We start from the raw sequence: 26537 nt of genomic DNA, 5'->3' as shown, positions 1-26537 counted from the left end.
CAACTCACATCTGTAGAGCAAGACTGGAAACACCACACACTTCAAAAATTCCGACTTTCGCCATCGTGCATAGGTACTGACAGCACCACACCCCATGGTCCAATGAATCCATGACTCCCCAGGCCTGGTCCAGATGTCTATCAGCCTCCGACTCAACATACAGAGACTGGCAAGTGAAGCTCTGTGATCAACATCCTCCCCAGAGATTGGAAAGGACAAGATAGCAGCACCTAATATTTCAATGAAAGCCTGGATCTTATGACCCAGGAAACCCGCAATTCCAGCGGCTCAGACTCCTCATTCAGTGCCGAGGGCCCCGATAGAGATAACCAGTCGACAAAAATGACTGGATCACTTGTGAAATAAAGGACAGAGAGCTTGACACTCCTAAACAATGCCTCACAGCTAAATCTCTCCAAAATCCAGTCCACACAAGCACTGAAAAGTGTAGGGCCAGTACACACCCCCGACAAACTCCAGTAAAAACTGGAAACATGTCAGATGAAACCGCCACACCTCAAAGCACTTGGTACCAGAGTATAGTTCAGAAATCAGATTGATCAGTTTTGATGACACCCCATGAAGACTGAACCCTCCAGGAGGGCATCCCAATTGACAAAGGAGAATGCTTTGTGGAAATCAACATAGGTTGCAATCAGCCCCTGCTGAAACTCTTACCTGCGTTTTATGAGGACTGGAAGAGCAAGATTACGATCAATCGTTGACCTCTTTGGTGTAAAGTCGGACTGCTCTAGATGCTCATGCTCTGAAAGCAGATGGCAAACTCCATCAAAAATTATTCGAGCAAAAACCTTGCCCGGCTCTGAGAGCAGAGTCCCCCCTCGGTAGTTTTTGCAGTCCTGGTGACCACCCTTCCCTTTCCAGAGAGAGACGAGGCCCCTCTTCTAGTCAGTTGGAATGATGCCTGTGCTCAAAACAGAATACAGAACTGCATGCAACAACCCGAGTGCAGCATTTATACAAGCCTTGAGAAGGTTAGCATGAATGCCACAAATCCCATTAGCTTTTCCCCTTTCAACTGGTTCTTGGCAACATGCGTTTCCACAAACGAAGACTGTTCAGTCGATTGGATGGTCGGCAAAAGGGATAGTAACATCCCTGACTTCCAACGAAACTTGTGGGTCAACATGGTAAAGCTGCTCAAAATAACCTGCCCAGCAGACCTTCACTCCAGATTACTCTGCTTAGAGGAACGCAATGCACGGATTCCTTCTAAAGCAGGACGACAATCACTGACCAAGGTGATGCTCTTCCCTTTCAGATTCCTCACACACAGGCCACCTTGTCCACCCTCAGTGAATGTAGAGTTTTACTCCACAGCTCCCTGAATAGCTCAGTTCTGCAATCAAGCTTGGCCCGACAACTCTGGTCAATGGTATCCAGTGTCCATTGGGAGAGAAAGTTCCTCTTTGCCTGATGTTGGGCTTGAAGACACCTAATGACATCAAGGATAGAATTCTTGAAGGCACTCTGCAACTCTTCAGGATCCCATGAAACACACAGATCCCCTGGACCCACACTCAACTTGTTCACAAACGCATGAGCTTCCCTTTCATCTTGCCAACATCCAGCCTAAGCTGGGATGACACCATAGTCTTGGATTTGAGCCAGCTTCAGAGTTGCTCCAAAAAGCCTGCGATCAGTATTGAGGAATTGAGCACTCCTGTACCAAAGGAGTGAAGGATTTGTCTCATATCCTTGGTCAGAGTCCAAGTCTCACATCAGAAGAGCAAGACTGGAAACACAAAGAACTTTCGCCCTCATGCATCAGTACCAACAGCGCTAAACCCCACGGTCTAATGAATCCACGACTCCTCAGGCCTGATAATCATGCCTGGCCCTACAAACCCTCCCATATACTTTCTCAACAACTCTCTCAGGTTGTTTCACCCACCTTCCTGCATAGGTACCAAATCACTTGAATAATAAAAAAATATTCCAGCTGCACAGGAGGTACTCCAATGGAGCATGTTTTTCTTGGTTTTATTTGTGTTCATTGGGCATGTTAAAGTAGACCCTGGAGTTCTGGAGCAACCTCCAGCAACCACCAATGAGAATATGGTCAATCTCCTTTCCCACACCAGCATTGGAATACCAAGTCCAGCGATGTGGCACTGAAACCATGAACCATCCATCGAAGTGCACGACATATTGCAAAGTCGAGGAACTTGGTGCTATTCTGGTTCCTGGTTCCAGACATGTGGATCAACATGTCTCATAACCATGTCTATCTGTGCCAGTCGATGCACTTACTCACTCGAACTCTCGCCTGGGGAACCAATCAACCAGACTCGAGCACGGCAAAGAATGTCGCAGTGAAATCACTCACCTCAGTCGGAGCATACACAGAGACCATGGAAATAACTCAGAGTAACAGATCCTCATTCTGATAATACACGAGTTGAGCGGTGTTTTTTTTTTTTTTGCATACACTATCGGTCAAAAGTTTTAGAACACCCCCATTTTTCCAGTTTTTACTGAAATTTAAGCAGTTAAAGTCCAGTGAATAACCTGAAATGGTACAAAGCTAAGCAGTAAACTACCAGAGATTAAAAACAAAGTTTAGGTTACCAAAAACTGGAAAAAATGTAAATTTCAGAGTTGTAAAAAAGGCCCTTTTCGGGGAAGTAATGGGTTAGCAACTGTAGCTGTTCTGCAGCAATGGAAGTAAATTAAGCCTTGAAAGTTGATGAAAACAATTCCTACAGGTGTCCCAACTTTTGTTGATTAGTTACAAACCCTCTGTCTGTATAAAAGTAGAGTTGGAACAGACTGTGTGGCTACACTGTCTGAAGCATTATTTGTACAATATTGCACTGAAGGAATTAGTATGTATATTGCTATCATAATGGTGAGAAAAAGACAATTAACAAAGGAAGACAGAATTTAAAAACCTTAAAAGTGTCAGTCTTTCCTTTTGAGAAATTCGAAAGAAGCCAAGGGGTCAGTGAGTACAGTTTCCGACACCATCAAAAGGCACTTGGAAACTGGAGGAAACTGACAGGAAGAGGTCTGGCAGACCCAAAGCCACAACACAATCAGAAAACAAGTTTCTGAGAGTCAACAGCTTGTGTGATAGGCAGCTCACAGGACAACAGCTTCAAGCACAGCTTAATACTGGTCAAAGTAAGGAAGTCTCAGTTTCAACTGTGAAGAGAAGACTTCAAGCTGCAGGTTTGACAGGTTGAGTGGCAGTAAGAAAGTCATTGCGAAGATGGCAAAATAAGAAAAAGAGGCTTGCCTGGGCCATGAAGCACCGACAGTGGACCACTGAAAACTGGAAGGTCTTTTGGACCGCTGAATCAATTTTAAATCTTCGGTTTATCACGCAGGGTTTTTGTACACCGTCGAGTAGGCGAAAGGATGGTTCCTCAGTGTGTGACACAAACTGTCAAACATGGAGGAGGACTGGGGCTCTTTTGCTGCATCCAGAGTCAGCGACTTGCACCCTGAACCAAAAGGGCAACCACAGCATTTTGCAGGCCATGCAATACCCTCTGGTCTACGCCTACTTGGTCAGGGATTCATCCCACAGCAAGATAACAACCCAGAACATACCTCCAGGCTGTGTCAGAACTACAGTACGTTAGAAGAAAAGAACAAGACAGAAGGTTTCAAATCATGGAATGGTCAGCACAGTCTCCAGACTGAAACCCCATCGAGCTGGTTTGGGACGAACTGGACAAAAGGGTGAAAGCAAAGAAACCTACAAGTGCAACACATTTGTAGGAACTTTTGCAACAGTGTTGGGAAGAACTTTCCGAACAATTTTTCATTTCCATTGTCAAAAGAATGCCATGAGTATGTTCGGCTGTTATATCTACAAAAGGTGGTTACTTTGTCAAAAATTTAGATAAAATTTTGTTCAACAAAACTATTCCATGATTTCTTTTTTCATCTGCAATTGTCTATTTGTTCAATGCTTTAATTTCAGAGTACATTGAAACATAAAACTGCTTAAATGTTTGTAAAAACTGGAAAAATGGGGGTGTTCTAAAACTTTTAACCGGAAGTGTACATTGTCGAGGCTCGTATAAGAGCTACCACAGAATGTATAATAAAGGGAGCAGGATACAAGAAGGGCGAGAGAGGGAAGCACGAAACAGTAAGGAGCAGAGACATTAGGAGATCTGTGGAAGGGAAAGGGATGAGGCAGGGTACATGGGGTAAACAAGATGGACACCACAGGGACTTTGGAGTTGGGTATGGGGTGGATTAACAGGGGTAGAAAAGATCATGGTTTTGGATGAGGGAGGACAAGAAATGGTGGTGAACAACTGTTTTGAAGACCTGAAGGAAAGAGTGAGATTGAAGAGAGTGTGGGAAAATCTTGGCAGCATCCAAGATTTTCTTTCCCATTGAAAGGCATGATCTGTATCTGGACTTTAACAACAAATTATTATAAATTGGCTTATTCGTCACCTACCCAACTCAAAACCGAGTTTTGTCACAACTCGTCCACAACTTTGAGGCAGTGTGCTATATATCGTTTTTAGCCCCATCACTCAATGATTAAGAATCGCTTAAAAATTATAGTATCCAAATCCATATCTTCACCAAATTTTATCAATTTTTCCGTGACACACACCGAACCTGTCTACAACTTTGAGATAGCTTACTGACACAGACAAAAAAAAAAAAAAAAAAAAAAACTTTCTTCAGTTTATCAAGGCATTTCTACATTATATATTGTTACGGTTCTAGGAACCGTATGCATACAAACATGCAGTTGTCTCGAAGTTAGTTATGCCATTAAGTATATGTGCAGATAGAACCCCTCCTTGTGTGTAGTGGGAAAGCAAAAGGGGGTGCGTTGCGATGTTTTATTTTTAGTTAGATTAATAAATCATTATATCTCCTCCATAACGATCCACAGTACCATAGCAATTGCAGCCCTCGGTTCGCTGGCCACAGCGCACCATTGTCCATCTGCGTCTCCAGAGGATCGTTTCTCAAGCCAGAATCTTCACGCCCGCAGTTCCTTTACGGCTTCCCCAAACGTTCCAACTCAATCTTGGCTGTACCACCAACCACCTTCCTCAAACACGCGTGGAGTGGGCGGGCTTTCCTGGCCTGGCCGGAATCCCGCCCAGAAAGGGCGGACTCCATGAAGGCCCTGTTCAATCAGGGCGGACGGTGACGTCAGCTTCGCCAAGGCCCCTCCCCGCCCACGGGGATCTATAAATTACGACACCATCCTCAGGGTAGACTTTGGGAGTTCGGTGGGTTCGTTGTAGAGTGAGAGAGTTCAGTGGGTTCGTTGGCTGGTTGCAAAGAAAGAAGAAAGGTCGTTGGTTGAGTTGGTCCCTTGGTTGTTGGTTGAAGGAAGGTCGTGATTACGGAGGGACTGCCCAAGTCTCACCTCGGTGGTCCGTCTGTTGTGCTGGTCCGAGTACACCTGACCTTGACTGGGTCTCTCGTTGGGTCCTGTCTGCTGCCCCGTTCTACCTTGGACTCCGCGCTCTCCACCCGGGCTCCTTCGCAAACACAGTCTCCACACGTGCGGCTGTGGGCCGAACTGCACGGCCTTTTTGGGTGCCGCACCACGGAGCGTCCCTTCTCTCAGAACATTCAGGTACCAAAAGAACGGCGACCTCAGCTCCCTCCCTCCCTGCAAAAGTCCTTTGCCATTAAACTGGGTTTATTTTGTCCGAGTGTGCGTATAAGTGTGTGGCGCCTGTCTTACAAGTTGCATTGTACAAGTTATTTGATCATTGTAAATCTTGCCTGTATTATTCTCGTGACAAGTCTGCTGTGTGTCCTCTTTTGCAAGTTGCTGTAAAATTGTCGCACTACATCTCCCTTCTGTCCCCTGCACAACACACTAATAAACGCGTTCCTGTACCACATGAATTTCCTAGCTTAGTGGAAATAAATTATCCTCGCTTCGTGTAAATAGATTATTCATTCTCGCCGGTACGTCCTTGGTAGTTCCGCTCGGCTGTATCCGATCCGGAAAGGTAGTTGGCAGAGTTGGTACTCTACCGTAGTTGGTAGAGTGATCCGGTTCGGGCAAGGCGTACCGAGGGCGTGGCTCCCCAGTAGTTGAAACAACGTGGTTCATTAATTAACTTGGTTCGAGACAGGAAGATCCTACGCTTCGCGGTTGAGGTATTGGCGTCCACGGTCGGATCAGCGACCCGCCGAGTCATGGAATTATCCGTGAGCGACGGCCTACAATTCCGGGAGTCTGGTGGGAGATGATGCAACTTCCCCAACCTAGTGGTTGTCCTTGCCACCGGACCCCAGCCTGCAATAAATAAAAATAAATAAATAATAATAATAATAATAAAAAATATATATATTGTTGCGGACCCAGGGTCGGGGCGAAAAGACCACGAGGGGGGGGGCGTGGGGGGAAGCCACCTCGGTTCCCACCACTCTCCGGAATCGCGGGCCGTCACCCAAAGATAACTCCGTTACACAGCAGGTCGCGAATCGACCGTGGACGCCAATAACAACCACGAAACTTAGGGTCCTTCGTCAACTGGATATCGGTTACCTAATGGTCACGTGATCTAATTATTGGGGGACATGCCCTCAGTTCGCCTTGTTCAAACCGAATCAGATGAAGCCGAGCGCAACTGCCAAGGACGTACTGGCGAGAAACCAGATCATTGGGGATAACATCCCGGCTTGGCTAGGATACGGACCATTCTGGACCAATGAAGGAAAAGACGAAAACGAACTGGAAAAAAATTCTACACAAAGCATTTATTTACAATTAGCAAGGAAAGGTATGTGGTACAGTAAATGGGGTTTATCATCATGTACAGCAGGGACAGCAAGGAATGTGGGGTGCAACAAAAGGCAAGAAATTTACAAAAGCAGACAGGGCAGACTTATCCCATTATATCTTTTACAATCTTAACTTGTGCAACGACAGGCGCCATCACGCACGCACGCACACAGGCCTTGAAACTGTGTTGTTTGAGACACGATTAGATATAAAGTGGATAATTAGCGAAATTCAATTCAAAAATGCATCAAGCCACAGTACAAAAAATGTCAATCTGTGCTCTCTGCCTTTACAGTTCGATCATGGCAAACACCTGGTCGGATAGACCTTATTGTTACCTCCACCACCAAAGGTGAAAGTGGTTATGTTTTCACATCTGTCTGAAGGATATCTCAAAAGGTTGTGGACGGATCCGGATGGAATTTGGTGGACAGGTTCGGTGTGCGACAAGGATGAACCGATTCGATTTTGGTGAAGCTCCAGATCCGACCAGGAGAATATATATATATATATATATATATATATATATATATATATATATATATATATATATATATATATATATATATATATATATATATATATATATATATATATATATATATATATATACACACGATTCTTCACCATTGAGAGATAGGGCCAATCAAGAGATAGGCATGATATCTCAAAAACTGTATTGGGCAAGATACATTCTCATGTATCAGGCATGACGGTGCAGAGCTTTGCACTCTACCAGGTGCCCTTCTTTTTTTTTAATATGTATCGATGTCAAAGTGAGAGGTGGATTGCAAAAGGAGATCACACAAAATTGTTATACAAAGCGATGTCCCGTAAAAATAAAATTGCGCACATTTTTAGTGGATGAGACATCTCCCGTGGCACCCACCGCACAGCACCGCAGGACCCAACAAAGGCAGAAACATACCTCTAATCGATGTGAGATTGAAAGCACGTGTACTTTTTCCTGAAATGAACAACCAATCAGCTTGGAGAGAGCTTGCCAAGTGGCTTAAGCATCCAAGCAAGCACTCCAACAAAACAGTCACCAAAAACAGCTCCCTTGGCACAAAATTGGCAATCACCGAACCATCCTATTCAACATACACCTCCTGGAGACCCCAAAATGTCAAATATGTCCGAATTAGACAAATGAACACTTTTCTAGGAGTTAGAACTGCTTGCAAGTTGGATTCTGGAGCTTAAACTTTGTAATTCTTCTTCGTTTGAGATATACTCGTGGCGATCACATGTGGAATTGAAATAAAACGAACGCCGACGTCTCCGGGTGGTTACAAGCATTGTAATCAATGTGTCCAGCGATTCGATAAGATGAGTGAGGAAAGTGGAAGATAAACAACAAAAAACACTATCATTAAGAAATTGTTGCAGCCTGTTCCAAACAAAGGATGGTTGAGCAGGCCAAATACATGGCGGCTTCAGACCCCAGTGAGGTTACGCAGGAAATGCCTAAAGACCCCAGACAGCGAGGTGGCCAAGGATCGCCTGATGAAGGATATAATTAAACAAGTCTGTTAATTATCTTCAAAAGGGGTGTTTTAATTAACCCAAACACCCAATTTTCACTCTTGCACTTCCTTGGAGCTTTCTTAGTTTGCATGCAAAGTTTCAGGCTGCTCGGTTTTATCGTTTTGGAGGACAGGACACGGCACGCACGCACACATATTAGTATAGATGCAGTTGTATGAGCGATTTACCATGGCTTCTACAGACAGTGGTGCAATGAGAAGGCGTGCACGAATCTGAGTGGCGCAGAAATTGTAGCTAATTGCGAAGTTAGACTGGTGTACCACTTACCTGCGTGTGTGATGAGTATGGGTGTGAAGAAGCAAAACGTGTCTGATATTCGTAAAAGGACAAGCTTTCACAATTTTTGTTAAAGTTTAGTGTGTGTAGTTCTAAAAAAGTTTTGACAAGAGGTGCTGGGAAGCACATGAAAGTAGCACAAGACAAATACCTCAAAGAGGCAGTGGTGTAAAATTGGTATGCATGTTCACAGTTGTAAATGTGCGGTGTGGAGCTTCGTTCAGCTGCTAACACGCTCGCTAAGCACATGGGAAGATAAATATCCAGGTGAGTGATGGGTGGTTTTGGAGTTTCCGCAAGGCATGGCATCCTAAATAAGAAGATTGCGGTGATTCTTTAAGAGTGGCCACAGAGGAGGTAGAACCTTTGACAATTTGAAAAAGGAGGAAGGGCTGATTTTATCCCAAGTCCACAATGCTGAGGATTTTTCCTGAGAATGCTGAGGGGGGAAACAAACAAAAAAACAAGCTCGAATGAGCCAAGATCCTCGTCCTCTTAATGACGTCATAAAAACGAATACGAGGTCATTGTGATGTATCAGGTTTGTGATAAATTATCTGTGCTAATGCCTGGCTTGATTCCCGCAAACAAAATTCAAACAGCTTGCCTAGTTTCGGAGATAATGGTATAGGCGATTTCCATTAGCGGCGATGTCAACTTTTTTTCAAGGAAGAATTTCCAAAATCGGAGATGGTTACTGCCTGCGCGTGGGCTTTCTGCATATATACATGGCAAGTTTCACGAAGATCCGATGAAAACTCTGGGTTGTGAAACAAAAAAATGTCAAAAATAGGAATTACGTCATAAAAATTGAAATGTCATAGTGATGTATCATATGTGTGGTAATTCATCTCTGCTAATGCCCTGTTTGATTACAGCAAACAAAATTCAAAAAGCTTGCCTAGTTTCGGAGATAATTTTTTTTAGGCGATTTCCATTAGCGGAAATATTTTGACGTCATAACTTTTTCTCGAGGAGGAATTTTCAAAATCGGAGATGGTTTCTGTCTGTGCAGGGTATTTTTACATATATACACCAAGTTTCAGGAAGTTTCGATGAAAACTGTAGGCTGTGAAACAAAAAAGTCCACAAGAACAACAACACGAGTAAGACTTAGAGATCCTCCACGAGGATCTAAAAACATCCAGCATTGTGCTTTTTAAAAAATTGTTCACTGCTGGAGAACACTCAGGCCTGTAAACAATCATGGCACAAATGTTTAGTTCAGTCAAGTACTGTATATACATATTTATTTTCTATTTCATGCTTGTTTTCTTCTGCTCACTTCTTATTTGAGTGTATTTACTACATACATGTTTTGTAATATCAGTTATGCATGGTGGGGCATTCATAACCGTTCAAAATAAATAAATAAATTAAATAAAATCCAATTTAACGGATTTTCGCCATTAATGGACAACTCCTCCCCCCTTTAGTCTGTTAAATCAAAGTTTTACTTTACATGTACAGAAACATGTACAAACGAGAACGGGCACTCAGTAGAGCACATACTTTCGCCAACACTACATTTTGCCCCCCCCCCCCAGAAACCGTTGATTGTGAGGGTATTTAATCCCATACCACATCTGCCATCTCATGTGTTATGATGGCTTAAAAACATTATCGTATATGATGACTTAAAAACATTATCCTGTGTCATATCGTATATCACAAGATTGGGCATTGAATTCACAACATTTTGGCATTGGTTGCATGCAAATTGGATAAAAAAAAAAAAACGAAAAAAAAAAAACGACCGCACTATGGCAAAATGACGATTTTGACCTTTTCATGACCTCGACCTTTGTACTCTTAATTTTGTAATTGGTATTAGAGTGTGGGGAACAGAACAGTCAACATTTTGGTGTTGGTTTCATGCAAATCGGATAAGAATTGACCGTGTTATGACTAAAACCACACATTTTGCAATGTCGTGACCCCCCCCCCCGACCTTTGACTCCCAACCGCTAATAAGGGTTATTAAGTCATTGTGTCATGTCACGTATCACAAGATGGGGCATTGAATTCTGAACATTTTGGCATTAGTTGCATGCAAATTGGATTAAAAATTGACCGCGCTATGGTAAAAAAGACTATTTTGACCTTTTCATGACCTTGACCTTTGACGTGATCGCTCCCAAAATCTAATCAAATGGTCCTCGGATAATAACCAATCATCCCACCAAATTTGCTGCGATTCAGTTCAATACTTTTGGAGTTATGCGAATAACAAACACAAATATTCACAAATAAATAAATAAATAAATACACAGCGATCAAAACATAACCTTCGCAACAAAGTTTGCGAAGGTAATCAAGATAACATTGGGATCGAAAGGATGGACAGTGACGATCGGAAGTCTACACCCACTTTCAAAATCTTCATCTTTTGTTGCCTTATAGCCTGGGATTAAACAGCATTAAATCAGACTTTTCATAAATCGTAACCCAAAACTTCCAAATGAAAAACAAATTGTCGAAAAAAATTAAAAACACAAAAGTAGAATATTATGTTTGTGGAAATCGATGAAGGGATTTCATAAGAGATAGGATTGTGTAGAGTTGTTTGGTCCGTGGACGTGTAGGAGACATTGCGATGTAATTAAGTAGGGAGACTGTGAGCTTAAGTGTTACTTGTCACCACACGGGGGGGGGGGGGGTGCCGTGTTAATTTGGTAGGGATCAAAGATAACCTCCCCAGCATGCGATTGCCCCCATGACTTTTCCCAATGTTGTTAAAACCAAAAACACGACAAGCAAACTGTGCCAAGGGGGCAGATGCCCCACCTTCCCGGGTTTCATGCGAGCAGGCCATGCCCCAGAGGCGGAGGATTGATGGACGTGACGTGAGACGCATGAAGAGGAGGGGGACGTGAGAGGCAGGAGATCAAATAGGACGAGGGAGGACGTCATAGGTCACAGAGGATTTCACTTTTGCCCTCGGCACAACGAAGGCTGTACGATTCTCGCATTCATGGTGTGAATTTGGCTCGGGTGCTGAGCAGGCCGTTGGCCATTGACGATTCGATTGAGCTGGCAAGTGTGTTCGATTCTGAGGGAAGGAAAGCGTGCCTCAGGAATGGTCTCGTCGTGTTGGCCATCGTTGTAACCTGACCGGGTGCAAGAGGAACGGTCAGCATATTCGCTTGTGAAATGATGCTGCACGGGTCTCTGAGCCTTGGTGTTAATTACCGCTCACAAATTGCCCTACGTACCTTCTTCCCATGGTGAGTAGATGGCTTGGCGCCATTTTGATGGGCGCATCTACGAAGTGCCTCGAGTCCACGTTCCATAAAGACCATCTGGACCAAGCTAAGTGCCGGGACAAAGGAAGGATTTTTATTTGGTTCATTTTCCTCTTGTCTGTATTCAAGTCTGTGTGGAGGTGCCTCAATTAGATTTAGATTGAGGTTACCTCACGTTTTTCTTTCATTATTATAATTTGAATTGTCATTGTACATATTTGAATATTGTTATTAAATTATTATTTAGTCAATTTAATTTGCTCGTGTCAGTGTATTTGTGCCGTTCTGGAGGTGCAGCACTCAACTGTTTTCCTGTGCGCGCATTAATCTCCGAGAGTCTCGGCTGTAGGCCTCAAAAGGGAGAAGTTTGGCCATCCGTCCAAGTTGGGGTTAAACCCCCTGGACATGACAATATCTTAGGTGGTAAGTGTCCACCCCCCTTATAATATCAAATGTACACCATCACATCAAGTTAAATGGCCTCCACCTGTGTTAAACTGTAGTGATTCTGATTATTTCATGGTGGTGGCATCATGATGTTATGGAGAAGTTTCTCACCAGCAGGGACTGTAGCGCTTGTCAGGGTAGAAGGGAAAATGGATGGAGCAAAATACAGAAAAATAATGGAGGAAATTGTGCTGCCCTCTGCAAGAAAGCTGAAATTGGAATGGAAGTTCACCTTTCAGCATGACGACCCAAAGCTACACTGGAGTGGCGAATGAACAAAAAAATAAATGCCCTCGAGAGGCCCAGTCAGACCCCCCAACCTAAATCCAATCGACAATCTGTGGCATGACTTCAAGATAGCTGTCCATCAACACTCCCTATGTAACTTAACTCAGCTTGATCAGAAGATCGAGAAAATATTGCCCAATCAAGGTGTGCAAAGTTATTGGAGACCTATCACAATAGACTCAGATACAATTGCTGTCAAAGGTGCTTCCACCAAGAATTAACTCGGGGGGGGGGGGGGGTTGTAGTTTTGCATTAATAATCAATTTTCTGAAATTTGTAGAATTTGCAGGTTACAAAGTGCAAATAATAAGGTAGAAAAGTCTGATTTAATGAAATTTAATTCCAGGCTACAAGGCAACAAAAGGTGAAAAATTTGAAAGGCGGTGTAATTTCTACAGGCACTGTAAATTTGAACTTTTCATGTTACTTTGCTACTTTCTATAGGCACTGCAAATGATTGCGTGTTGCTTTTGAGAAATATGCTCCAACCCCAAGCAGAACACCCCCCCCCCCCCGTCCCTCAAAGAACGATTTGGAAGCCAAAATGCAAAGAACAAAGTTAAAGTGCATGCAACAGGAAATCTTCCTTCCTTCCAGCACATTGGGCTTTGCAATAACTGTACTGCACACTGTGCAGGTTCCTTGTGCAAAAGGCAACTCACCCAGGAAGGGAGGAAATTGAACATAGATTACTGCCATGTCGGTCAAAATTGCCACTTGTTGCAAAAGCAACCACAAACCGGAGAAGACAACTGTACACAATGAGAAATGCAGAACACAAAAAAAGACATTTGGCCAACGCCATCAGCATTGATCAAAAAGAAGAAAAAAAAATAATCGCTGTTTTGCAACTACTTAGATAACCAACAATGGATTCATATGAGTAATAAAAAGTTTGTGGAATGAGAAGAGCAATGTGAGAGAGATCAACCAATGTGGACCCATAATCAACTAGAATGGCACTCGGTGGGGTGCATACCTCCGCCAGAACAACATATCTGGCCCAATAACTCGAGATATTGTGCTATATATCGTTTTTTGAGTCCTTTCTCTCAATGGTGAAGAATCACTTAAAAATTCTGGGATCCGGATCTGGATTTTCACCAAAATCTAATCAGTTCGTCCTTGTCACACACCCAACCTGTCCACAAAATGTCATCCGGATCTAACAACAACTTTTTGAGATATCCTGTACTCAAACAAAGACAGAGGCGTGAAAACAACCCTCCTTCACCTTCGGTGGCAGAGGTAACACAACAAGAAGCAGCACGTGACCAACACAAAACCACTTCCATCTCAATTTGTTGAAAGTGACATTTTTAGACATCTAATGGTTACAAATGTGGACTTGTAAAAGGTTATCAATGGTGTTGGTCCTAACATTGATCAGAAAACTCGGTGAATACAAATCTGAAACATACAAGGTTAATAAAATAAATCTTACTCGAGGGAAGCAACCAGTTACAGTAGAGCAAGACTGGAAAAACAAGGGTAGTGAAACGGAGATGGAAAGAGATGACAGATACAGGAAGAAGGCATCAAAATAGAACAATAATAAAAAGCCTACAGTTTTCAGTTTTTTAACGAGCCGGGAGGCGACGATGGTTCACGGGCATTATTGAACAATGCCACGATAGGTACAATTGAGTTAGTGGAAGCTTTTGAGGAAGCCCTACCGTAAAAACCTATCTCTTCCGTCAAAATTGACCAAATCAAATCGGATTTTTTTTATATGTTGTACTTATGGACATCACGCACAGCTTCTAGGAAATTAAATTTTGAGAAAAAAATAAAAATAAATAAAAAGTTCAAGTGGCCGTGGCTTTGCCCACAAGGGGCGCGGGATGCCCCTCATACAAAAAGACACAACCAGACCATGATATCTAGCTTGTGTCCAAGTTTCATCAAGATCGCATCAAACGTCACGGAGCAATGCTCTGGAGAGAGTCACAAACAGACAGACACAACGAAAATAGTGGTCACTGCTGGCGCCCGCGAACCAAAAACAGAGACACAGAGAGAACGCTGAAGCACATAATACAAAACAGTGCAACTACTAATACTACTACCACTACATTGCTCCATTTATTCCCACATTCCACATTGTTTGGGGGGGGGGGGAGTTGGGGAGATCAGCCAAGGAAGGTTATTTATCCAATTCAACGATCTTCATTAAGTCCTCACTAAACCATTGCCAATCTTGAAGTTAGACTAAAAGTGACTGGGATTTCTAATTTGTTCAGGGTGCTGGAGATAACTCACCTATACTCCACGAGATCCTTCACGTCCGCCAACTAATGCCAACACGGGGGACACCCTGCTAATTCAAAGACCTATTGCACGAGCAATTGAAGTACAAGGGTCAAGGTGCATAAAAAGAAACTAAATGGCACTCGGTACAGCATATGCCTCCACCAGGCTGAGGGGTAATTACATTTCGTATCCCACCGATATGGAGCATCATCAGTCTGTGCAGGACTTGAAGGAAGTGGAATACCCCCACCGCACGTCATCCCCCATCCTCATCCTCAATATTTTCTCACCCCATCAACTTCACCGAACCCTGTTTATGTATCCTTCCTTCCACTCTTCCTCTTCGTTCATTTGTTGCATCAAACTATGCCCACACTGCCCCGAACATTCACTACTTTGAGTCTTGATCTTTCGTTTTCAAAAATAAGGAAAAAAGCCAATTGTCATTTTTTTTTCTCAAGCTGCTTTTGGCTTGGCGGTGAAGGTGGTGGCTTGGGATCCTCGTGTCCTGAGTTAAAGCCCCCCGCACCATTGGCCAGGGGGTTAACTCAGCCTGTCACTCTTCCGAGGTCGGTGAAATGAGTACCAGAGTAGCAGCCAAAAGGCTGTACACCAAGGGAAGGGGCATCGACGAAACCACCCCAACCCCCCCAAACGAAATGAGAATCACACTGTATGGAGCAAACCAAACAATGGTCACCGCCAAATGATTCACAGGTACAAAAGCAGCAACAATCACACAAAACAAACAAACAATGGACGTCATCTCCCAGGAAACGGGATGGTTCGACTTCATTTCGATGACAAAACAAACGTTCCGAGTATTAAATACTGGAAAAAAAAATAAATCAAACATTTGAATTAAAATATAAACCTTAAAAACAACACAATAATAATAATAATAATAATAATAATAATAATAATAATTCATTAAATTAATACTGTACAATTGATGTTGTAACAAAGTAGAATACCTCCGATGAACTTGCACTCCACCCATCTTTACCAACCTAGTTAATTCACCAATCGAAGGTTGTTACCAAAAAAAAAAAAAAAAAAGTGCCTTCCCCGAGGAGAATAAACCAATTTCGTACTGTGTGCGTGGTATGTGTACACAGATCACAATAACCACAGAGTTCAAACCATGAACGTCAAATCATCCAAAAACTAAACTCACTCCCCTCAAAAACCAAAGGCCTTCGTTATCTGGAGCATTCGGCCAGCGGAACAAGCGGAGAAACGGAAGTCAGGGCCTTGTTGAACATTGAAGGAAAATGATAATAAAAACGTGTTCGAAAGGTAAATGTTCATTAAAAAAAAACAAAAAACGTTCCACGAACTCAAGACTAACAAACCTGGGGCGTCGGCAACACGGCAGCCGGGGCCAGGAGAAAGGGCCAGAAAAGGGAGCACGGAGATCACCAAAGCACGGTCGGCGAGCACAGCACGCGGAAACGTCGTCCAGCGCCGAGTGAAGATTTCCACACACAAACGAAACCGATTAGAAGTGGCGAAACGAACACACCGGGGAGAAAGACACGGGACAAGCAAAATGCCGCCTCACACGAAAATAGTCCGAGGCCGCAACAGAGGGCGTTGGCAAAAACGCGTGGGGTTTCCAAAGAAAACTATCAGGGGCGAGCGTCAAGTCGTCAGCACGCCCGTGATGACGTGATGACGTAAAAATACTTCATTAATTTATTTCGGCCTGAGTTGTGTTGCGTTTTGATCATCAAATTAATCTGAATCCGGTGTCGACTTGAGATTCTGGCTACATATTATGTACGCACGTGGTAAATCTCCGTACCCCCCCCCCCTTCTCTCTCTCTCTCCCATCCTGTGTCACTGACGTGCTTCCTCTTCTCTTAGTCTTTTTCTTCTCTATATCCACGATGAGGGGTAAAATCCAGTGTGTGCCTCATGTTTTTGCAGTACAGTGAGATTGTAATCGAGGGTTGAGATGATATTGTTTTTTTTTTTCATGCAGGTTTGCAGGTTCATGGTACTCAATGAGTATTACAACTTTACCTCAGGACATATTGACCGATTTCGCTCCGGTCAGGGGTCAAAGGTCAATTAGTGCAAAAATCGATACGATGCGAGAGCTGGAGGTGTCTTCGTGCCAAATGCTGCTACTCCTAGGGTTATGGTCGGATGGTCATGAAAATTCACAATAATCGTCTGGAATACATTGTGCACAAACGATCAAGCCGGATTTTCGATTTAGATCTTTGTTCACCCACAGCACCCCCTCGAACTTTGGGGATTTCCGATTTCAAACCGCATTTTCGGTACTTTTCATTCTAATGGATACCGAGTAGTTATCAGTGGATGGAACTGGATGAGATTTGATATGCATAATCATAACGTGATTCCCTATCCGCTATATGACGTCCATTTTGCTCTATATCTTGTAGTTTCCATGCTCGGCGACCCATCGCCGCCTACCGGCTTGTCTGTCTGTCTGTCTGTCTGTGAGTGGGATATCTCAAAAAGTTATCTCCGGATTCGGACGAAATTTTATGGACATGCTGGTGAAGATCCGGATCCGGATCGGGTCTATCAGTCGGTGGAATACAAAACGTGATTGAGCTGCAGACATGACCGGTGACTGGTGGGACGTTGGAAACGGGTGACTGCTCCGCACCAGACACCAAACCAGGTGCAACCGATACCGGAGAAACATCCACACTACTATCCCTGCCCTGAACATCAGGATCCACAGATAGAGGGACGGGTAGTTGGAGCGTGGTCATGGGCACCTCGATCGATGAGGACATATCGGACGGCAGAATGAAATCGCAGCACATGAATAAATCAGACCCACGAGCCAACAGTTGATTCACATGACGTTTCCAGGTAACACCGGCCGAAGTACGAACAAGGTAGTTCGCCAGTCCAAAAACTCTGATCACAGCTGCCGGTACCCATTATTGTCGGTGCACATAGTCTTGCACGAAAACTGGCTGGTCCCCCATGAATGAACGAACATCGGTCGCCGGAACAACTGCCGGTACGCAAGGTCAGAGCAAATCCAGCCACCACCGCAACTGTCGGCCATACATGCGGAATGCAGATGTTTCCTGCGAAGTAGAATGCACCGAATGACGAAAGGCATGCAACACATCGACCCGACTCTGCACAGATCGTACTGCTTGGCCCCGATGTAAAGGGGCTGTCACACCTTGACGTTTTAGCCAGCGTATGGCTAAAATCAAAATGTATGTAAAACGCTGACGTACGCTGAACTATTGATGTTTTTTTTTTCAAGTTTTTGGCGTGTTCATAACGAGTTGGACGTATGCATAACGTATTAGTAACGTACACAGGACGTTTCGATAACTCATAGATAACTTATGCCAACGAATGCTTTGCATGTTGTCGGTGTTCACAACGTCTGCCTAACGATAGTCTAACGTATGCATAGCGCAGCAGCGTATCGCCGACGATCACGTGGCGTAGCCTATTAAAAGGCTGCCGCTCGACGATTCAAATCATAACTGCACTAGACATTGAAGTGTCAACATCACCGTCATGCCCTGTCACACCTTGACGTTTTAGCCAGCATATGCCGATGTATGAAAAATTTGCCGAATACGCTGGCACACGTTGAATACGTTTTGGGTAAGTTTTGTATACGTTAAGAGCACGCTGAAGCATGCTGGCACACGTCGTAGTATGCCGAGCACGTCGACAAATTTTAAGCATGCTCAAAATTTTTCGACATATGCCAGTGTATGACTCACACGTTCTGCATACGCTGGCTATAAGTTGTAGGCATGTTATGCGATCGTTGACACACGTCGACACACATTACTTGTAAGTTACTCATAAGTCGAGATATGTCAAGGTAATGTTTAGCGTACCCGAAACTTATTTCTAACCTATGAGTAACGTGCTTTGAACCTATGTGTAACGTATCTCCAACGCACATTGACAGATGTAAACGTATTTGATTGACGTCTTCCGGACAACCACAGAACTTACTGAACGTGTTTCTAACTTACAGGCTCCAGCTACCATGTATAATGGCGTATTGGCAGCGTTTAGGGGAATTGGTATATAAAAATGGGCTTCACAGGAGGAACCCGTCAGTGTTTCAGACTCCATGGTGAGTACATTTCCATGTCAGTATTATCAGTAGTAGTAGTAGTAGTAGTAGTAGTAGTAGGTGAGCGTATCATTAGTAGTAGTAGTAGTAGGTCCATGTCAGCAGTAGTAGGTGAGTGTGATGGCGAGAGGGTGTGGGTGATGATGGATCCTCCTTGCGTTCACGGCCACGGCCAGGAGACTTCTTTGCAGCATTCTTCGAAGTTTTCTTCGGCTTTTTTTTTTTATGTTTTTCTACGCTGAACTATTGATGTTTTTTTTTTAAAGTTTTTGGTGTATTCATAACGAGTTTGGCAAATGCATAACGTATTAGTAACGTACACAGAACGTTTTGATAACTTATAGATAACTTGTACCAACGAATGCTTAGCGTGTTGTTGGTGTTCATGACGTATGCCCAACGATAGTCGAACGTATGCATAGCGTGCGGCAGCGTATCGCCGACGATCACGTGGCATAGGCTATCCATAGGCTGCCGCTCAACGATTTAAATCGCTGCCGCTCGATTACAGTATTTAAAATGAACGCTGCCGCTCGATGATTTTAATCATAACCAAGCAAGACATCGAAGTGTCAACATCATCGTCATGCCGAAGAAAACTTCGAAGAATGCTGCCAAGAAGTCTCCTCGCTGTGGCCGTGGACGCGGACGCAAGGAGGATCCATCATCACCAAAACCCTCCCCATCACGCTCACCCTCTGACGGAGAGGATGCTGGTTCCAACGCCTCTCGGGCATCGTCGGTGACATCGATAGCTGCGTGCGTGGCCTCCACCTCCTCTCAGCCAACCCTTGCGAAGAAGAGGGCCAAGAAGACACAGTTTTGTCTTGATGTCCAAGAGAAGGAGCTCATGTGCGAGCATTGGGTGAATGCAAACTTCGGCTACCTCAAGACTGTGGTCCGCCATCGTGCTGAGCCCGTCAATAGTGTAAGTATAAACACATATTAATATCAATACTAATATTTATTTATATTAGTTTTACTGTACGACAGATCTCTAAGCAAATTAATAATTGATTACTACAAATCATTGAATTTGCCTCTTATTTTTGCCTTGTAATTTACTAATCAATTGTCATAATTGCAGGTAAAGGAAACCATTACAGCACACAGCGGGGACCTCGAGGCTGCCGAGGCTGCCTGTGCAGAGCTCATGGTTGGTGACGACAGCACGCCCTCCCCTGTCCCCTATTCATCCTCACTGGGCAAGGGGAAGCATGTTCAGGACGATGACCAGTTGCTGCAGTCATTCCAGAAGAGGGTGCACGAGTCTGGGGAGCTCCTTAAAGTTCTCGGACAGCCTCAGCCCATCACAGCCACCGTAGCCTTCGCCAACTACATGCGTGACAGCCTGCTCAGAATGTCTAAGTGCAAGTTCCGGAAGGCAAGGTCATGCTTCACCCCAATCCTCAGTGAGCAGTTAGATGAGGAGAGTGATGAGGAAGAACCTGCCATACTCCACACCGTCCCTGCTCCTGCTTCCGTGCGAACAAGTATAGCACCAGCTACGTACCAGCCACCTCGCCACATGTGGAGACGCAAGGCACCAGCTGCGTCAGCCTGGGGCTCACAGACAACTGTCTATGTGGACCCATACATGCAGCAGCCACTGCAGCCACAGTACCAACAGCAGCAGCCACAGTGCCAGCGGATGATGCCTCCTCCCCCTCAACATGGGTTCCATCTTCCTCCTCCTCTGATTACGCAGCAGCCAAGCTCCGGTATGCATCTGCTGCTATAGGCTCGGCTGACCAGGTACTGAACAAGAGCCCAAACGCCTTTGACACGAGCGGTCAGAGTATGCTTAACATTTCTGGACTCTCAGGAATGCTCAACCTGTCCAGCGATCCTATTGCTGCAAGCACCCCATCTGGGGAGCTGAAGACACCTCCACCACCAGAGAAGAACAACTAGATACAGTGACAGTGACAGTTGTGTACTTCTCAAGATTTGCAGACACATTGTTTTGGCCATGTCTGTGCCATTTTGTATATATGTTTGACCAGTGTTATCATGTTCCATTATTTTTCAGAGCACTGAATAAAAGTTGAGCAAACTCTTTATTGTTGTTGATATTATTTTTTTAAATATTTAATTCATAAACAATAATTAACAATAACAAGCCGCTGGGCGACATGGCTGCTCGCTCGCTCTGGATGGAAAGCTGGCCGACGCGACGAGCTGATATTCATGTACATGCTATCAATCAATTTAGCACAATAAATATGATTATCACAGCCCTCTTAGTTTGCGCCCAGAAACCCACCTTGTGAAATTTCAGGCATGTTTCCAAAGAGACTCTAACAAATGGCAGCCCTGGTAATTCCATTGATCTATTTGCTAAAGATTTTATTTTTTTATATGAAGCTGTAAGACATTCTCCTTGGGCACATAAAAAAAAGGTCCCTCGGAGGTCCAGTTTCGGAGGTATTGATTTTTTTGTACAGTCCACAATTAGTGTACGATGTACGATAAAGTATTTTAGCTGTTGATAAGCAACGGAGGTGTGCATAGCAACCATTCATTTTTGTGTACATGCCAGCCACATTGTACACATTTCACCCAAGTTTCATCAAAATCAGACTCTTTCTCTTAGAGATATTCGCAATTAACAGTTTCTGAAATGTTCGACATGTACTCGCCCAAAACCTATCTCCTCCTCCAAATATTTTTTGTTAGGGCTGCAAGTTGGCATGAAGGGAGCGAGACAGATTGCACACAGAACTCCAAACTTCGATTTTTCGATTTTTTGACCACTTTAAAGGGCCGTTGCTATGCCGTTGCTTGGGCCCGGGGTCCCATATTCGAAAGCACACGATTCCCAGAAATATTGGTCCTACCTACCAAATTTCATTGGAATCGGTTGAGTGGTTTAGTCCCGAGGCTTGACCAAAGTTTCGTGGACAGACAGACAGATGGAAATGTCCAGAATAAGGATGCTCTAAGAGCAGCCAATAAATTATGGCCTTATCCCTTATGTCTTCATCCTTTGTAAATCAATGAAACGATGTTCATTTCAAAAGGAATGTGACTGCCTCTGAGGTCCTTTATTGCCTGAACAATGCAGTAATACAAATATCTAAATCATCCTATCTTGCCACGGAACTGTGCCAGCTTGGGAGTTAACCCAGTGCTTGAGGAGATTCCTCTGTTTCTTTCCGTCCTTGGAGGCAGTGTTGTGGCCAGTAGCTGTCTGTGTATCCTCCAAGTGATGTCCCTCTCTCTATGCTCCTGGAACAAGGTCGCGGTTCTCATTCTCTGCCCGGTCAAGCTGCTGGTTCTGTAGTCCTGGGTACCTGGAATTTGAATTTTATTTACTTATAAAGCGCACCTATAATAAAAACATATATTCTAATGCGCTGTACAATAAAAAGTAATATAATGATACATATAACATTTAAGGTAAATCATACAATTTTTATAAGCATAGGCTAAAAGTTAAATTGCATTGTATACTGTATAATATATGCTATGTAAACATGAATTACCTGGTCCTCATGAGGTTGTGCAGGATCAAGCATGCTTTGACAATGAGCTTGACAGTGGAGGGCTGATGCTGCATGGTACTTAGCAGAACCTGGGATCTGTTAGCCAGGATGCCGAATGCATTTTCTACTACCCTCCTTCCTCGGCTGAGCCTGTAGTTTAAGATGCGTTGTTCATTAGTCAGACCCCGGAGGCTGTATAGCTTCATCATGGTTGGTCATAAGGCAAAGGCATCGTCACCGATAAAGAAGTAAGGTACGTCCTGGTTGTCGTTTGGAAGAGGTTCAGGGTCAGGGAAACCAAGGGTACCGTCTTCAGCGCATTCCTTCAGCTCACAGTCATTGAATATCTGCGCATCTGATGCTGATCCAGTACCGCCGACATCTGCCCAAATGAATTTGTAGTCAGCATCCACAAGCGCCATCAGAACAATGGAGTGGAATCCTTTGTAGTTGAAGTATTGGGACCCACTCTTTGGAGGACAGCGTCAGGCCACGTGCTTCCCGTCAAGTGCCCCACATGTATGGGGAAAGTTCCATCGTTGGAAGAACTTGTCAGCTATGACGTGCCAACCATCAGGAGTGCTTGGGCAAACCAGCACCTCATCCACGTATTCGTCAATAATGGCTTGACAGACTTTTCTGACCACTAGCGACTGGGTGTTATGAGGGACCCTCCATCCGAACTTCATCGAGGCATACTTGTTTCCAGAGGCAAGGTGACGCAAAGTCAGTGCCAGCCTCATGCCAGGCTCAAGCGGATCCCTGTAGAAGGTGTACTACTTGGTTATCCTTGGACCCACTCTGGCTAGCAGCTCGCCGAACATCGCTGGGGGCATACGCAGGAAGTTGGTGAAGGATGCATGGTCCGCGTTACGGAGTTCCACCATGAGCTGGTCATACATGCCAAAATGTCGTCACCTCCTGATCCATTGTCTCACCCAGTTCCTTCTCCTCCGTTCACCTCTTCTTCTCCTGGCTCGATTGGCACGCAACTGGTACAGTGTCAAATCGATGAGGTCATGTTGATGTTGGAGGACAGGTAGTAGGTATTATCGTCTCAGCGTTGCCGGATCCTCCATCTCTCGGATGACATGGACATGTACTCACCATGGATTCTGGAACACTGACGGGTTCCTCCTGTGAAGCCCATTTTTATATACCAATTCCCCTAAACGCTGCCAATACGCCATTATACGGTAGCTGTAAGTTAGAAACACGTTCAGTAAGTTCTGTGGTCGTCCGGAATATGTCAAATACGTCTACATACGTCAATATGCGTTGGAGATACGTTACACATAGGTTCAAAGCACGTTACTCATTGGTTAGAAATAAGTTTTGGGTACGCCAAACATCACCTCGACGTGTTTCGACTTATGAGTAACTTACAAGTAACGTGTGTTGACGAGTGTCAACGATCGTGTAACGTGCCTACAACTTATGGTCAGCGTATGCGGAACGTGTGAGTCATACGCTGGCATGCGTCGAAAAATTTTGAGAATGTTAAAATTTGTCATCGAGCTCGGTGTACTATGACGTATGCCAGCGTGCTTCGGCGTGCTCTTAACGTATACAAAACTTACCCATAACGTATTCGACGTATGCCAGCGTGCTTCAGCGTGCTCTTAACGTATATAAAACTTACCCATAACGTATTCGATGTGTGCCAGCGTTTTAGACAAATTTTTCATACGTCGGCATATGCTGGCTAAATCGTCAAGGTGTGACAGCCCCTTAAGGCATGTTTCAAAGCTTTGATAAATGACTCACGTCTGGCCAGTTGTAGCTGGGTGGTAAGGCGCATACCTTAGGTGTTTGATACCATTACTACGCATGAACACAGCAAACACTTCAGATACAAACTGTGGACCATTGTCCGAAACTAAAATCTCCAGTACACCTTTGTTCGCAAAAAATACTCCGCAGACACCCCACCGTGTTCTCTGCCGAGATGGACTGCATGACATTTACTTCCAGCCAGTTCGAGTAAGCGTCGATCACCACCAGAAACGTATGGCCCTTGACCGGCCCCACAAAATCTACGTGAACGCGATGTCACGTTCTATCGGCAAGCGGTCACAACGAAAGATGTGACAAATTATCAGTTCGACACGTAGTACATGCTTTTTCTGTTTGCTCGATGTCCGCATCAAGCCTGGGCCACTTCAACAAACTCCGGGCTGAACTCTTCCTTTTGACCACACCGAAATGACCCTCATGCAACTCATTGAGACAGCGCTGATGTACTGAAGCAGGAAAGGTGCCCCACATAATGCAACTTCGAGATAAAGACAGCTCAGGCGCACCCGACACATCTGGAGCATATTCTGACGTTGAGGGCAACTCTTGCCAGCAACCTGATAATACAGCGTGCATAGCACGTGACAAAATGGCCATGTCTACAGTGATTACCGGACCAGACTCAGATCTGTTCGAACATGTACACCTCAATCTCATCTGTAGGTTCGACGCCGACCTTATGTGAAGGCAGTCAAGACAGGCCATCACAGTTAGCGTGCCATTTGGAAGCACGAAATTTGATTTCGCAGTCATATGCACTGACGAAGAGACCATATCTGGAGCCGAGCAGCGGTAGTGACTGGAATGCTTTTCCGAGGACTGAATAAGAACTGAAGCGGCTGATGATCAGTTTGTCGGAGGAAATGTCAACCTATCGAGTACTGATGGAACTTCAACATGCCCCATACCAAACTCGGCATTTCATGCTCAACTTGAGCATAATTCTGCTCTGTGGCCATCAGTGCACTTGAGGCAAAACACACACACAGTGCATGTGCGAAAGACCTTATTAGCATTCATCCATCATTTTGAAAATCTCATATTCAGAGGAGTTTTTGTTTCTGATTCCTCAATGATGTCTATGGAGAGAATCACATCGATGTGCATGGAACTTTGCAGGTTTTCCAATGAACCAAATACTTCGTCCTGCATCCTGTGCCCACCACAGTGTTTCACCAATGGTTTGCTGTTTTTTTTACCATCCATTCTTTTATATGATTCTGTAAAAAATATAAAATACAGCAATCCGATTTAACAGAGAAAGTAATGAGGTGGCAGCAATGGGTGATGGAAATGCATCACTAATCACAAGATTTAATATATGGCGATAACATCAGACAAAATAGGACCACTGGACCTGTCGATTAATTATCAGGGCCCTGGCATAATGCTGTGACCCAAATTTGGTAGCATTCTGACTGGTGGTTCTGGAGAAGATTTTTGAAGGAATTTATATGATTTTGCCAATAATTTACTAAGTCTGCCATTTTGACACACTTCCCGTCACATGATCGGCATGACCACTGCAATAGTTTAACATCCCTACCCTGGCCTAATGTTGCAACCCAAATTTGGTCGCATTATGACTGGTGCGTCGGCAGAAGAAGAATTTTGAAGGAATTTACTAAGTCTGCTCTTTTGACATACTTAAGATCATGTGACTGGAACGAGCTTTGCAATCCCTGTTACTAGTCAGGAGCGGAACCTTGCTGCCAAATTTCAGCCGGATTGGCCCAGCGGTTTGGCTGGAAAAGTCAGAGATGGACGGAATGACGGACAGACAGTGCACCATCACATTGCCTTATCTGGAATTCCAATTCCAGATCAGCTAATAATTTGTGCTGGTGATTCATTGCTCATTCTGCTATGTATTCCTTGAATATTTGCTGCTTTATCTGTTGAATTAGTGATGCATTTAGTTATATCCAAGCCATTTTACCCCAATTCTCCATCCAAAAGTGAAAGGAACCCTTTCCTATGGAATCTGTGCAGTTGACTACAGCTAGTAACTTTCCCTGGACCATGGCAACTTGAATTAGGTAATCTATTCCTGAGCAAGCACATTAGGATATCACAAGCTCTCATAATTAATTCCCCATCATCCTCTCAGGCCATTTTTATAACAATACATTATTACAATTAAGACATTAGAAAATGGAAGGGCACGCAGTAGTGCACATACCTCCACCACTCAATGCCTGATCCACGACAGCATATCGGGCCCAATACATTTTGAAACATCATGCTATATATCATTTTTGGCCCTAATCTCTCAATGGTGAGGAATCACTTAACAAATTAAATAATTATCGTATCCGGAT

General features: G+C 44.1%; 2 protein-coding genes and 1 pseudogene across 5 annotated transcripts in view; 1 reads left to right on the top strand and 2 right to left on the bottom strand.

Annotated features, from left to right (window-relative positions):
- The window catches only part of CDC42 (cell division cycle 42), a 28135-nt gene extending 11683 nt beyond the window's left edge, over nt 1-16452 (bottom strand). The window contains exon 1 of the mRNA XM_085879948.1: nt 16176-16452. The gene's annotated coding sequence lies outside the window, so the exon portion shown is untranslated. The remainder of the gene's footprint in view (nt 1-16175) is intronic.
- A 56-nt stretch (nt 16453-16508) lies between these two features.
- LOC147029045 (uncharacterized) lies at nt 16509-20992 on the top strand. 4 transcript variants are annotated; one of them, XM_085879947.1, is made up of 4 exons: nt 16509-16602; nt 18830-18931; nt 19716-19859; nt 20019-20992. In XM_085879947.1, exons 2-4 carry the CDS (start codon nt 18929-18931, stop codon nt 20670-20672), a joined length of 801 nt encoding a protein of 266 aa, XP_085736073.1. In that variant the 5' UTR covers nt 16509-16602; nt 18830-18928; the 3' UTR covers nt 20673-20992. The 4 variants fall into 4 exon arrangements, with proteins under 4 accessions (XP_085736073.1, XP_085736072.1, XP_085736071.1 ...); XM_085879946.1 differs by having other exon boundaries at nt 18830-19859; XM_085879945.1 differs by having other exon boundaries at nt 16520-16602; nt 16808-19859.
- Nucleotides 20993-21972: 980 nt separating this feature from the next.
- LOC147029044 (uncharacterized) lies at nt 21973-22917 on the bottom strand (annotated as a pseudogene).
- Nucleotides 22918-26537: the final 3620 nt, after the last annotated feature.

The sequence above is a fragment of the Eptatretus burgeri genome, chromosome 4 (assembly GCF_056783735.1).
Source record: "Eptatretus burgeri isolate ZD-2024b chromosome 4, Ebu_testis_v1, whole genome shotgun sequence".
Lineage (NCBI taxonomy): Eukaryota > Metazoa > Chordata > Myxini > Myxiniformes > Myxinidae > Eptatretus > Eptatretus burgeri.
This window is presented reverse-complemented; position numbering and strand designations above follow the sequence as displayed.

Bases quoted from the DNA above. Each gene is read 5' to 3' on its own strand.
- LOC147029045 (XM_085879946.1), top strand. From the start codon at position 19,518: ATGCCGAAGAAAACTTCGAAGAATGCTGCCAAGAAGTCTCCTCGCTGT. The intron at 19,860-20,018 runs GTAAGTATAAAC...TCATAATTGCAG, and splicing joins GTGCTGAGCCCGTCAATAGT to GTAAAGGAAACCATTACAGC.